The following is a 15,179-nucleotide window of genomic DNA, read 5'->3' on the forward strand; positions in this document are numbered from 1 at the left end:
TATTACTATTTTTAAATTTTACGTATGTTATGTTCTTTAAAATCAAAGAAGCGATTGCCATACATTACTAACATCTATAGATGCATGAGCAATACATTTATTTTTATTAGATTGAATTAAAAAAGCCTCTTTTATTTTTCTTTTAGAGGCTATCGCTTCTTTCATTATAATTTTGGCGTTATTAAAATTTATTCTGTGCCCTGTGTCCCATGAATGCTAACAAATCTTAGATTTGTGAAAATCTCCCTTTCTTAAATAATCTTTATGTTTGAATAATGTTCGTATGTTACGATAAGTTTTACATTGGTAAAACATCTAGACCCTTAAATGTTAGAATTAAAGAACATAAAGATTATTTAAGAAAGGGAGATTTTCACAAATCTAAGATTTGTTAGCATTCATGGGACACAGGGCACAGAATAAATTTTAATAACGCCAAAATTATAATGAAAGAAGCGATAGCCTCTAAAGGAAAAATAAGAGGCTTTTTTAATTCAATCTAATAAAAATAAATGTATTGCTCATGCATCTATAGATGTTCGTAATGTATGGCAATCGCTTCTTTGATTTTAAAGAACATAACATAAATAAACATAACATACGTAAAATTTAAAAATAATCATACAGAAAGTTTGGGCTTTTTGGTTTTAGCTTATTAAGTATTTGTTATCAGGTAGTAATTGTTAATTTTGAAGTTTAACTTAATATAATGTCATTTTAACAGAACGATTTCTTGTAGACGTATCTGTTTTAAAAAGTAAAGTATTCTCGAATAGTTCAATTTATAAATATTTTAAATAGTTTTTTTCTTGATTCTTTATATTTTTTTGCTTCCAACGACGGAAAGAGAAAACTTTCCGAAACGTTAAGCATTTTTTTCTTTGTTAGGCACATTTTTATAACTGTAAACACAACTTCTGACAAGCAGCGTCCGTTCAGGTTTAACGCCAGAAGTGTTTACCAAAAATAACTATTTTATTTTGTAGATTTTTCTTACAGTGCAGTGGCGAAAAACCCATAAAGGATTTTTTTGGATAGCTTTGAGATCGATCAACTCAGTATCCATCAATTCGAAGTTCGTCAAAGAATGCCTAGAAAAGCTGAACAAATTAGGCAATCAGGTCATCCTACTCTGGGTGCCAGTCCACCAAAAGATAGCAAGTAATAAAAGAAGCAAACGATATAGCTTGAAAATGAGCGAACACTCCAATAACTGGAACTGGACCAGAACCGTTCTGCTTCCCAAGTAGAAACGAACTTAAAGCAGAACTCAATAACCTAGAAAACATTATCCGTAACCCAGAATGGGAATCCTCCAAGACACCCGAAGAAGTTTCTTAGACTTACGATCGAGAAAAATCAAAGTTTTTGCTTGATTTAAGTAAGAACAATCTTGGGACGGTTTTTTTTAACAGGATACTGTGTCCTCAATAAACACCTCAGTAGATTAAAACCAAGAAACAACGGTAAATGCAGATTCTGTGTGGATAACGGAAAAACACCAGAACAATACATCATCACTGAGTACGCCGAAACGACAACCATTCATGCCATAAACTTTAGCATGACTGATATCGAAGATGGAGAACTGAGTTCTGTAAAACCGTATGAAATACTGGCTTTGGTCAAAGTCCTGAGATTATATGATGAGTTATAACTCAAGAAGAGGACACAGTATATAGATTTATACAGGGTGAGTTTTCTACTATGTTCTCTATGGGTATCTCGGAAACTACTGGAGATAAAGAGTCGGTTAAATGGGGAAAGAATTGGAGTCTTGTGGGATCATAAATATGCGCCTTTCAGATTTTTGAAAAACTCATGCCTTACTAGATATTTCGAAAAAACAAATTTTTGCTATTTTAAAAATGGTCCTTATAATTCTATTATAATTCATTTTAGACAAAAAGTTTTCAGATAAAAGTTGTAGATAATCACATCAATAATAAGATTGTGTTTTCCGCTTTTTTCTAAAGCCGGTAATTTTTGACATATGACACTTATGTTAATGCTTAGAATTATGTTTTTTTTTAATGGAAACCATAGTAGGCCATGACTTCATAAAAACACCATTTTTTAAGATTTTCAGCGATATAAGCTATAATATGAATTTTTCAAAAATTGCTGAGTTATTATAGCCAATTCTTATCATTTTTAAACAATTTCACTTAGCCATGGAAACAAGTTCAACCGTATTTGCTCTCAGAAACGTCAAACTGTCACATCCAAACTTTGTAAATTAAAATAACCAAAAATTATAAATATGAATTTTTCAAATGAAGGAAAGCGTGTAGGATTATTGTTTCAAGTTTTCTTGGCCATACCTTTTCGAGGATACGTTCCATACGCTTTTTAGAGAACGGTTTTCAAGACATGTTAGAAAAGTTAAATTTAGAGACTCTCCCCCAGAATGAAAAAAAAAAAATGTTAAAAATTATTTATATTATAATTATTTAAACTCAAGGAGAGGATCAAGGGGTGGATCAATTGCATGGGCCTCCTCGATCACCTGAACTATCTATTTTAGATTTTTTTATGCGGTATATTTTTTGAATACTTTCTTAAAAAAAATATTAAAAATACAAGAACTGTCCTGAAATCAAAAGTATATTATGTATTTACATTAGATGATCTGTACTTACTTTGCTATAAATATCGTAATCTTAAATCATACAAGATGTTCAATATAAAATAATTTTTCTTCGTTTTTTTAAATGGACCACCTAGTATAGTATTTTTTAATGTACAATTAAAAAATGAACATTTTTTGTGTTTAGAGTATTTCAAAATTTTTAACAGTTTCGCAGATATTTGCGGTTTTATATTTCATATGCCATTTTCCATAGTAAGCTTTTATCAAAGCCACTCAAATATTTTTCTCTTGTATTTTACCGTTGAAAGAGTCATATGAAATAATACCGCGAGTATCAGCGAAGCCGTTAAAAATTTTGAAATACTCTAAATACAAAAAATGTTTATTTTGTAATTCTCCATCTATTAAAAGAATAGTATACAGGGTGTTTTATTTAAAATAACGAAGAAAAATTATTTTATATTTTAGAAAGTTTGGCGTAGAATTTTGAACACCCTGTATGATTTAAGATTACGATATTTATAGTAAAGTAAGTACAGACCATCTAAAGTAAACACCTAATATAGTTTTCATTTCAGGACAGTTCTTATATTTTTAATAATCTTTTTAAAAGACTGAAAAAATATATTTTTTTAATTTATTTATTAATATCTGTGAAACTATCAAAACCTATTTAAAAAGATCTGAAGATTATGTAAAGTGATCAGAAAGGAAGCCAAAAATGTAATAATATACAGGGTGTTCCATTTAAAGAAAATCATCCTGATCCACTCACACTTTTTTGAGTCACCCTGTAGAGGTTAAATTATTTTCCTAAGCTAAGTTTTTTATTTTAGGAGCTATATATGCCCGACGCACTATTGTCGGACCCTCTATACAAATATACTGGTTTTATCACCCCCTGAAATTTTAACAGGTCATTAAGTACCTAACACCCTGTATTTACAGCTTACAAACACATCTCAGGTTCACTACTAGGTCATCAGTCTAGTTCATACTAGGTTCAGTTCTAGTTCTCAGGAACAATACTATTATATTCAACATTGTTAATAAAATTTAAAATCAATAAAACTTTTAATTTTTATATTTGTATTTTTTTAATTTAAAAACTTAATTAGAACTTAGAACATATCAAATATTATATTTTAATGACCACCTCTAACCACCCAGTAAGGCATTTTTATTTAGCAGTATGTACTTACCTAGATTATAACATATAGAAAGAATCAAGATGCTAATTGTTGTTAACTTCATTTTACTTTCATTAATTTTTTTTCGTCTTAACACTGCGAGTAACTTTAAGATACTAAAAATCTATGTGTTTGTCTTATTTATCTAATTACTTTAAGACGAACAACTTTCTTATCACCTCTTGATTGCTATTTTGAGGCATATACACTGTGCTTATAAGAACTATAATGAAATAAATTAGTATGTAATTAATTTATTATGTCGTAACGTCAAGCTGGACTTTTCAACCTCAGATGACACCTCTGTATTTTTTATTAAACGGTTGTCGAATATAAATGATTTGACTCGAAATTTTGAATAATAATTGCAGCAATATGAAGTAACGTGCAGTCTGTGTAAATACCTAACATTTGCTTTGGATTTAGCGTTCGACTTTTGTTTTAATCTTTATTGTGCCAAATTTGAGAGTGTTTATGTATACAGGGTGGTCCAATTGTATTCAGGAAAATTCGGTAGAATATTCTGCAGATAAAAATAAGTAAAAGAGTATAAATTTATGTCCTATACAGGGTGAGTTTTCCACGATGTTCTCTATGCGGGTATCTCGAAAAAACTACTGGAGATAGAGAGTCGGTTAAATGGGAAAAGAATTGCAGTTTTGTGGGGTCACAAATATGCGCCTTTTAGATTTTGAAAAAAGTTCATGGCTTACTAGATATTTCGAAAAAACAAATTTCGGCTATTTTAAAATTGTCCCAAATTCCATTATAATCTATTTTAGACAAAAAGTTTTCAGATAAAAGTTGTAGATAATCACATCCCTAATGAGTTTGTGTTTTCCGAGTTTTTCTAAAGCCTGTCATTTTTGACATATGACATAAACATATGTTTTTTAAATGAAAACCATAGTTGGCCATGACTTCATATAAAAGCGCCATTTTAAGCTGTTTAGCGATATAAGCTATAATATGTTTTCATCGAAAAATTACTGAGTTATAGCCAATTCTTATCATTTTTAAACAATTCCACTTAGTTAGCCATGGAAACAAGTTGAATCGCCGTTGCTCTCAGAAATGTGAAGCCGTCGCATCCAAACTTTGTAAATTAAAATAAACAAAAATTGTAAATATGAATTTTTCAAATGAAGAAAAGCGTGTAGTTACTCGCGCATCAATAGAGTGTTTCCAAATGACCCCCCATAATGAAAGAAATGTTAAAAATTATTTATATCATAATAATACAAACTCAGTGATAGGAAGAGGTGGATTAATTGCATGGGCCTCCTCGATCACCATTGTAGATTTTTTATGCGGTATGGTTAACAATAGGGTTTACAAAAGAACTTATGAATAAGAGAGGCACTCTCGAAGTGGCGGTACGAGAGAAGTTTAATTAAGTCGACCGGTTCTTTTTTTGTGAGAATAGGTAATAATTCAGTTTTAAAAAGATGTAACTCTCAAAACAATGGCGGATTTTTTGAACATTATCTAAAATAACTTAAAGTGTATGCAGTGACTGCAGTGATATTATTTTTTAAGTTTTAGTTTGTGTATATCATAACAGAATAAGAATGCCATGCAATCTAAGTGAAATTAGTCAAGAAAGATAAGAATTGGCTATAACTAAATATAACTTTTCTAACAAGTCTTGAAAATCGTTCTCTAAAAAAACATAACATTCACCGGTCAACGTATCCTCGAAAATGTATGGCCAAGAAAAGTTGAACCAATAATCTTACACGCTTTTCTTCATTTGAAAAATTCATATTTACAATTTTTGTTTATTTTAATTTACAAAGTTTGGATGTGACAGCTTCACATTTATGAGAGCAAAGACGATCAAACTTGTTTCCATGGCTAACTGAGTGAAATTATTTAAAAATGATAAGAATTGGCTATAACTCAGTAATTTTTCGAAGAAAACATATTATAGCTTATGTCGCCAAAAAGGTTAAAAAATGGCGCTTTTTATGAAGTCATGGCCAACTATGGTTTCCATTTAAAAAAACATATGTTTGTGTCATATGTCAAAAATGACAGGCTTTAGAAAAAAAAACGGAGGACACGGTCTCATTAAGGATGTGATTATCTACAACTTTTATTTGAAAAGTTTTTGTCTAAAATAACTTATAATAGAATTAGGGATAATTTTTAAAATAGCTGAAATTTGGTTTTTTCGAAATATCTAGTAAGCCATGAACTTTTTCAAAAATCTGAAAGGCGCATATTTATGCCCCACAAAACTGCAATTCTTTCGCCATTTAACCGACTCTCTATCTCCAATAGTTTCCGAGATACCCATAGAGAACATCGTAGGAAACTCACCCTGTATATAAAATGCTTCGTTTCGGAGATAAACGTGTAGCATTTTCATTTTATTTTGATCTTGGTGCGCTAGATGGCGTATCAAGTTTATCTTAATTATAGTTGCCTAAAAATTGACAAAAAGGGAGATATTTTGTTTCTTTTTCTACTGATCTAAACCACACTTTCTCAAATTTGATACCGGTAAATCATCAGCTGTTTATTATTATTTCTGATCTTTCGATCTTCATTGTTGTAATTAATATATTTTTTCATTGGATTTGTGATTTTAGATCTGTATTGTGACAGGTGAGTTTGTGATAAAAAAACATCATTTTCATAAACCGAGTTAGTAATTTGTGTGAAAACATTGTATATTGTATTACAATAATTTTTGTAAATACTCCTATTTTTTTATGAATATTTAAGTTACTTTTACTCTTATTTTTTTTGAAAAATAATGTTCCCATAAAACTATTTCGAGGAAGTTTTTCCGAAGAAACTATTTCAAAGTAGGTTATTTATATTAGCTTTATTAATAAAAAAGAAGAATGAAATTATTGGGCAACCTACAGCAAGATTAGCCACGAAACATGGCTAAAATACGATTGCCCGTAGACACACAGTGTTTCTGCCTTCCGGCTTCATCAATACGGGACGAATCAGCAACGATGAACTAGCGATCCTGAAAAAAGAAAAAGGAGAAGCAAACGGGGCACGAGGCACCATTTGCAACCTGGTTGAGCAGTAGCTCACAATTCGCAAGCGTTACTACCAAAAAACCGCTGCGGAGGTACTTCAACATACCTCGCCGCTATCACCTTGGCCCAGAGATTAAATTATTAATAAATACCTATCTTATAGTTTGAATTGGTTTTTTATCTGTGTTGTAAAATGTGTGATGGAACTATTTGACACTGCAATATTTTTCCTTTTTGTATAATACCCTTGTTTACGGATAATACCTATTCTTTACTGATTATTTTCAGTCAGCGACAATCATATGTAAGAAAATACGTTTTATACTGATTTCTGAAGATCTGATTGTTTTGTAGGTATCTACATTTCAAACAACTTATATAAAAATAATAAAATATGGTATATTCAAATTTTCCGCTAGATTTAGTTCATTCCTGGCACACTAGATGGCGCCACTTTAAATTTGAAACTAAAAAATTACACGGGAGTTAGCGTTCTTCTTTAGTATTGTTGCGAGCCGGTGTGGACTCGACCTAACCTCACAATATGGCCCGCCCTCGGATGACCTTAACATCGCATAGACACCGCAATGATTCATTCGTTCGAGAAGAATCGAGACCCACTAGAATGGACTCGTACATACGAGAACATTCGAAAACCTTCTCTATGCGCCTAACGATCTTTGGACTATTCTAGATTTCTTTTACCTGTCGGTATAAAAGCCGGCGGCAGTGGCCTAGAGAGGGCAGTTATAAATATACAGTTGACGCGCTAAAATTAAAAATAAATTCTTAGTTATAAATCGTTGTAAATAGTTCTATAAGTCTTTTATCGTTATTGTTTTTGTTAATTAGTGTTAAATAAATAGTGTTTAAATAAATTGTGACTTTCTATCCACACGGAACCGACGAAAAACGTAACAGTATGTTCTGTGTTTAGGTATTTATACTAACGTTGATATTTGGATAACAACTGGTGTCTGGGAGTTTTTAGACATGATAAATTTGATTTCGATGTTAATATGATGAGGAAGCGCACATATAAGTAATGTGGCAGTGGCGTAAACATGTCCTCAGGGGATGAAGATTTGTTAGCAGTTGTAAATCTAATTAAAATGACCCAAAATTATCCAAAGCGTCACTATTGGATACACCCCTATTGCAAAAAGAGACCAAGAAACAGTGTATTTAGCGTTTTTAAGAAATTGAATATCTCTCCTGAAAGATTTCAAGCACTTATAGAATGAAAAAAGAAACCTTTGATGTGCTAGTTAGAAAAGTTGTTCTCATGCCAAGTCTTGTTTATTCCTGTTGGAATAATCGGCAGGAGTGTGCTCATAAATGCATGGTTTAGTATCAATCAGTGATACAAAACGTATATTGAAGTCCGGATCGTCCTTCATTTTTGACAAATTCGAGTAACGTGTACAAAGCACGTGGCGAAAAGTAGAACCAGTTTTATTTTTGAAGCAGTGGCATGGCATGCTACAACGACAAATGACACGTTTCTGACAGCGCTACTTCAGTGTGCGCTGACACACTTATTGTCGTTTGTTCAATTCGACGTAACTTGCTAGATGCATGTTACTTATCAGATTACGTGCCACGTCAGATGCTACATCACTTTGGTGGTAAAAATAAGGTAAACATTTTACATACATTATTGGCTACTAAAAAATATGTACAAAGAAAAGTGTGTATGTATTTTTAAGTATTACATCCAAAAAAAACTACTCCCTGTATTTATATATGTTATGAACTAAGAAATTTCGTCATTCGTATGTCAATTTGTTCTGTGTCTGTTGAGTAATTAAAGGTAATTACTGTATAGACATACACGAGCCAGATTCGTATTAATATACTGCTGAGGTAATTAAACCGCGAACCTAATGGTTTCTCGTCAAGTGATAAAGTTTTTACTTGAATTTCTTTTTAACTGGTACTACTTTGGTTTAATCTTGTAAGTAGCTAATACAATAATTGATAGCTCCAATATTCTTCAACGATAATCTAAATAACAATACATACCTTTTAGAAGGGTTATCCCAAAATCCCAAGTCTTGAATTTTAATTTCTGCCGATCTTCCTGACGCAGATCTTTCCCATTGACGGTATACTTTTAGTATACTAGATGACGTATACTTTCCCATTTTGCAAGACCTGTTCAAGAACATTTGCGCTCTATAAACTTCAAATAAAAAGTTAAGGTTGTCATTTAAAAAAATATATTGATGACTTCATATGTAGAAATATTTTTTACTTAAAGATATAAGCAACTTAAAATTGTAATTATTATAATAATTTTATTATAATATAAAAAATTATAAAGCCAATAACGGTTTATATTTACGTTGTGTAACAAAATATATTTTAAGAAAACCTTATAAATCTTAAAACCCTAATACCCGACACTGATGCGGTCAGTCCCTGTATATAAATATAGTAAAATAAAATAAAGTAAATATCTTTATTGTCTATTTTTTGTCTATTGTTATACCAGCAACCCCTAATATTCTAGGCAAACGTACGGGATGTGTCCATCTACAAACGTGTTAAAGCTGTCTGAATTTCATTGGAACATATACCCTTAAAATGAATTTGGTCCCATCTTTTGGTGTGTCACACTGTACACAACAAAACGCCTTTTGCTTTTATAACAGGGTCTTGTGCTATCAAATATTAAGAAATAGAGACTATAATGTGTCAAAGCATTTTGTTCATCTTCTGTGTTTGATACAATGAATTTATTCCACTCTAGAGACTCGCCCTGTATCATCAAATATATTGTTTGAAATGTTGGTGCACTGCGAAGTGGGCATATATTAGAATAATATAGCTAGTTACGAATAAAATAGAATATAGCTAGTTATGAATAAAATAGCATATAGCTAGTTATGAATAATATATAAACTTATTTTTTTAACATTTCTATGTACTTGAAAAATGTATTTTGATTTATAAATATGTATAGACTACATTCAAGGCGGGCAAAGATTGAACGAGTCGTTTATTTGAACGATTATTAAAAATGAACGGTGAGATTCGATTCACCGCTTAGAATACGGTTCGTTCAAATGAATCGTGACCAGCACGGATCCATACAATTTAAATGAACGAGTCGTAAGAATTGATTTTCAACAATTGGATCACAACGCAACGGATCACAACGCAACTCGATCGATTCTACGGCTCGTTCGTTCAAAGAATCGTGAAATTTGATTCATTGTTTACAATACGGTTCGTTCAATTGAATCGTGGCCAGCACGGATCCATAAAATTCGAATGAACGAGTCGTAAGAATTGAACTGGATCACAATGCGACTCGTTCGATTTTAAGGCTCGTTTGTTCAAAGAATCGTGAGAATTGATTCATTGTTTACAATACGGTTCGTTCAATTGAATGGTGGCTAGTACGGATCCATTAAATTCGAATGAACGAGTCGTAAGAATTGAACTGGATCACAATGCGATTCGTTCGATTCTACGACTCGTTCGTTCAAAGAATTGTGAGAATTAATTCATTGTTTACAATACGGTTCGTTCAATTCAATCGTGGCCAGCACGGATCCATAAAATTCGAATGAACGAGTCGTAAGAATTGAACTAGATCACAATGCGACTCGTTCGTTCAAAAAATCGTGAAATTTGATTCATTGTTTACAATACGGTTTGTTCAATTGAATCGTGGCTAGCACGGATCCATAAAATTCGAATGAACGAGTCGTAAAAATTGAACTGGATCACAATGCGATTCGTTCGATTCTACGGCTCGTTTGTTCAAAGAATCGTGAAATTTGATTCATTGTTTACAATACGGTTTGTTCAATTGAATCGTGGCCAGCACGGATCCATAAAATTCAAATGAACGAGTCGTAAGAATTGAACTGGATCACAATGCGATTCGTTCGATTCTACGACTCGTTCGTTCAAAGAATTGTGAGAATTAATTCATTGTTTACAATACGGTTCGTTCAATTGAATCGTGGCCAGCACGGATCCATAAAATTCGAATGAACGAGTCGTAAGAATTGAACTAGATCACAATGCGACTCGTTCGTTCAAAGAATCGTGAAAATTAATTCATTGTTGACAATACGGTTCGTTCAATTGAATCGTGGCCAGCACAGATTCATAAAATTCGAATGAACGAGTCGTAAGAATTGAACTGGATCACAATGCGACTCGTTCGAGTTTAAGGCTCGTTTGTTCAAAGAATCGTGAAAATTGATTCCTTGTTGACAATACGGTTCGTTCAATTGAATCGTGGCCAGCACAGATCCATAAAATTCGAATGAACGAGTCGTAAGAATTTAATTGGATCAAAATGCGATTCGTTCGATTCTACGGCACGTTCGTTCAAAGAATCATAAGAATTGATTCATTGTTTACAAACCTGTTCGTTTTTACGTTTACATTTTTATATGAAATTAAACGCTCTACAACATCTATGACATCTCTCTTTTATTTGAACTTTTTTTTCTAGTCCTTACCGTTTCTCCGAATTTTCGGAAAAATAATTTCATTTATTTATTTCACCCCTTCTCGGGGGTGGATTTAGCCCTAAACAAACATCTTGGATATAAAATGCAAGCGATGTGAAAGTTATTTACAAAAAAATATCTATTTATACTTTATTTATACTGTGATATGCAAAATGTGTTAAGTTGTCGTAAGAGAGATTAATGTGAATTAATGATAATTATGAGAAATTGAATCGCGTGATTCGATTTACTAAAAAGAATCGCAATGCCCATCACTAGACTGTATAGACAGTCCAAGACAAATATTTCTCGCTGTTAGATGAAGTTAAAAAAATCTAAACCAGATTTAATTATTACTTTAAAGGGCATTAACATATTTGAGAAAATGGGAAAAATAAAACACCAATATAGAACTATCTCTCAGTCTACGGTCTTTATTGATTGCACAAAAACACTGAATAACAAAAAAAAAGAATATATAAATATTTTTACTAAATTTAGTTAAAATAATGTTTTAATTTGTACTGAACAGCTTTAAAATGTTTAATTTATTGCGTAAATCTTCCAGTATTTGTCAAGTGGTATTATTAGTTTTTTGCTAGTATTATTTCATTTATTTCTCTCTTGATTTCTTTTTTGGACTGGTACTAATTTAAACTAAACCAAATATTGGACGCTTTACGCAACATAAAAAATTCATTCGAAAATATAAACCTACGTAAAAGCGGGAAACAACCTCGTATCATCTCATTTAAATTAATGTACAATTGTATATACAATATTTTCAAAGTAAAATAATACAGTATTTTTCTACATTCTTAATTTAATCTATATAATTTTAAAACTTCACTTTTTCTTTTTTCTTTCAAAAACATCTCATCAAATTTGCCAATAATCAGCTGGTTTTTAATATTGACTACGTTTTCGAAAAAAAAACTATTCAAAACAAAGTGAAAAACAATCAATTGTAAAAGTTAAATCGTGTAATATCTTACAAATGGGGGAGGGGTGGATTTCTTTTTTTTCATTGGTCCGAAAATAAACTAACTGATATGTAAACTTTGGTCTCAAATTAGGAAAAATTAGGGCCGCGTAACAAATAAACAATTACGTAGGGAATTGGTCCTCTGTTGAAGAAAGTGCAGTCGAACAAATTTTACATTCTACAATATTTATATTTTATGTAAAATGTAAACTTCCTTTTCTAATACGTTTCAGTATAAAACTACCAATAATTTTCTTTTATTTTTTCTTTTGTGAAGAAATAATTTTATCAAAAAGTACCTACGTTTACATTTTACATAGTGGTGTTACAAATAAAAGCGACTGCTAAAACCGATTAACATTAGCAATTATTGGCAAAATGTAATAATGGGAGCAAAAAAAAATATTTACATTTTTTGTCATTTTAAAAATTATATAATTACATAATTTTGGAAGCAAGTTTAATAATGGTAATTTACCTATAACTGGTGTCATAATATATTGTAAATTTTCTATAAATATTCACTTTATTTCTTCACGCTTATACATTTACATAATCTTATTTTGACAAACTAGTATCAGCTAAAATTTTAGAATAGGTTAAGTTTCTTGGCAATATTTGTTTCTTGTTTTTTTTTCTTGGAAATTTTGTGAACCTTTTTATGTATACATAAGAAAAACCTATGATTCTTAACTCTTTAGGAACTTTGATACACCTCGCCAAAGCATTTATCTTCCAGTATATTTTACAACATGCAGCTTTACATAACCTTTTTTAAAATTTACATCGATTGCTTAAGACCTCTAAAATGGAGATCCGTGTCGTACAACATTACATTGCAATGTAGACATAGAAAAGTGTAATTTTACAAAGGCCTATTCTTGTGTAAAATTACATCGCAAAAATTATCTTCAAACACCAAAATCACATTAAGCTTTTGATTGCTTCTTGGGTGCATTTCCGTCGAAAGACGCGATGGTTATGTAAAATTACATAGGTAGCTCTAGCTGCCATTTATCAATTTATTACATTTAAACAGACATGCACTGACACATAAAGGAAACTGAAAAATAAAACTCCGTATCGTTATTTTTACCAAAATATATTTTTTTATCACATTGAAATCAAAATCTGAAAAATCTACAATAAACGAGGCCTCGATCAAATATTACTTAGTAGGATTTGTTTCGTTTTCGCTAAATATACTGTGTAATTCTACACCGAGAAGGAAAAAAATGTACCTATATAATGTCGATTAATATAATATTAGGTTAGAATGTACTTATAATTATATTAAAATATCACAGTTCGCAGAGTTCTATACAGATTACGTAACATCAGTTGTGACGAATTTACGTAAAGGTACGTGTCGCCAAAGAACCGGCAACACCGTCTTAAGTAATCTCTAACATATTACGCGGTCATCATATTTTTGCACTTTTAATTTTACATAGGTAAATTACGTGACACTTTTTTAATTACTTACAGAACTGATAAAATATCGCAAAAAACCCTAGTAAAAATTATTTTCAAAAATATTAAACAAGATATGAAAATGGTAACTAAAAATACCATAAAGTCAGGGAAGTTTTGTGGGGAGAATAATATAAAAATTACTGTCAAACTGAATTAATTACATATCTTTTTGAAGCAAGGAAGATATACTAAGGGTCGGCATTTCTGGTCTTGGGTGCCGGTTTTCATGTGTACGAAGAGTACGGCCAACATGCTTAGTAAAATAAGATGTACTGAATAAAGACAGAAGGCGAGTATTTTCCCAAGCGCATGGAATCTAGCGTCAGATTAAGTAGTTATGTAATAAATACTTCGTATTTTTGCTTACTCCGACTTACTAGATTGCCATAACGACTCACTCCTATACATGTAAACGCCGACCTAAAGGTTCGCTTGCCAGCGGGGTATAAGTATCTTTGTTTCAAGCTTGTTATGTACGGAAATTCGTTCAATAGGCGACAAAAAAGGGCTGTGCCTTTTATAACGGGGATGGGATAGGCAAATACAGGGTGGTCCGAATTGTATTCCGGAAACTTCGGTAGCATATTCTGCAGATAAAAATAAATAAAAAAGTTCGTATAAATGTAGGTCCTAAAATGCTTAGTTTCAGAGATACAGGGCGTAGAAGTTTCATTTTTATTTCGATCTTTTCTAAATAATTTCTGAAGTAACGTCAATATTTGGATGAAAATTGGTGTCTGGGAGTTTTTTGACATGAGAAATTTTATTTTGATGTCAATATGACTCCTACTAGTAGAGGGCGCCACCTACATGTGTTTTAACTGTTTTGAAGCGTAATAACTTGTTGTCCGTACCTGTATAAAACTACCGAGCGAAAAAAATAACATCTCTGTGACTTTTTATGTAAAAAATATCTCTTTGTAAAAATCGCTACGAGCAACCGTTCTTAAGATATTTAGAATGGAAATAGTCAATACATGTAATTATTGACGAAAAATAAACACACGTTGAGTAGATAGTTATTTCACTGAAATAATAAATTTGAAAATTTTTATTTTTTTTTAAATTAATTATAATTTTTTCTGCAAAAAATGACGATAAAACAGTTTCTGTTGAACTTTTGGCAGAAAAATATTTCAAGTTTATGATTTCAGTTAATAACTATTTAGTCAACATGTTAATTAATGTCAATGATGACAGGTATTAATAATTTCGATTTCAAATATCTCGAAAACCATTACTCGTACCGATTTTTACCAAGAGACCTTTTCTACGTAAAAAACGTCGCAAATGTATATTTTTTTACTCAGTAGTTTTATACAGGTACGGACAAAAAGTTATTACTCTTCAAACCGGTTAAAAAACATGTAGGTGGCGCCTTCTACTAGTAGGAGCCATATTAACATCAAAATCAAATTTCTCATGTCAAAAAACTTGCAGACACCAATTTTC

The 15,179-nt window shown here is 31.3% G+C and overlaps 1 protein-coding gene across 2 annotated transcripts in view; it reads right to left on the minus strand.

Annotated features, from left to right (window-relative positions):
- The window catches only part of LOC115889079 (venom carboxylesterase-6-like), a 28,037-nt gene extending 23,933 nt beyond the window's left edge, over positions 1-4,104 (minus strand). The window contains exon 1 of one of the 2 annotated variants that reach the window (XM_030909004.1): positions 3,796-4,098. In XM_030909004.1, coding sequence (XP_030764864.1) covers positions 3,796-3,847 — 52 coding nt within the window. In that variant the 5' untranslated portion in view covers positions 3,848-4,098. Of the gene's footprint in view, positions 1-3,795 lie in introns of both variants that reach the window. The other variant, XM_030908997.1, reaches the window with a different exon arrangement.
- Positions 4,105-15,179: the final 11,075 nt, after the last annotated feature.

This window comes from Sitophilus oryzae, unplaced genomic scaffold, assembly GCF_002938485.1.
Source record: "Sitophilus oryzae breed Bouriz unplaced genomic scaffold, Soryzae_2.0 scaffold_1171_pilon_pilon, whole genome shotgun sequence".
In the NCBI taxonomy this organism is placed as follows: Eukaryota; Metazoa; Arthropoda; class Insecta; order Coleoptera; family Curculionidae; genus Sitophilus; species Sitophilus oryzae.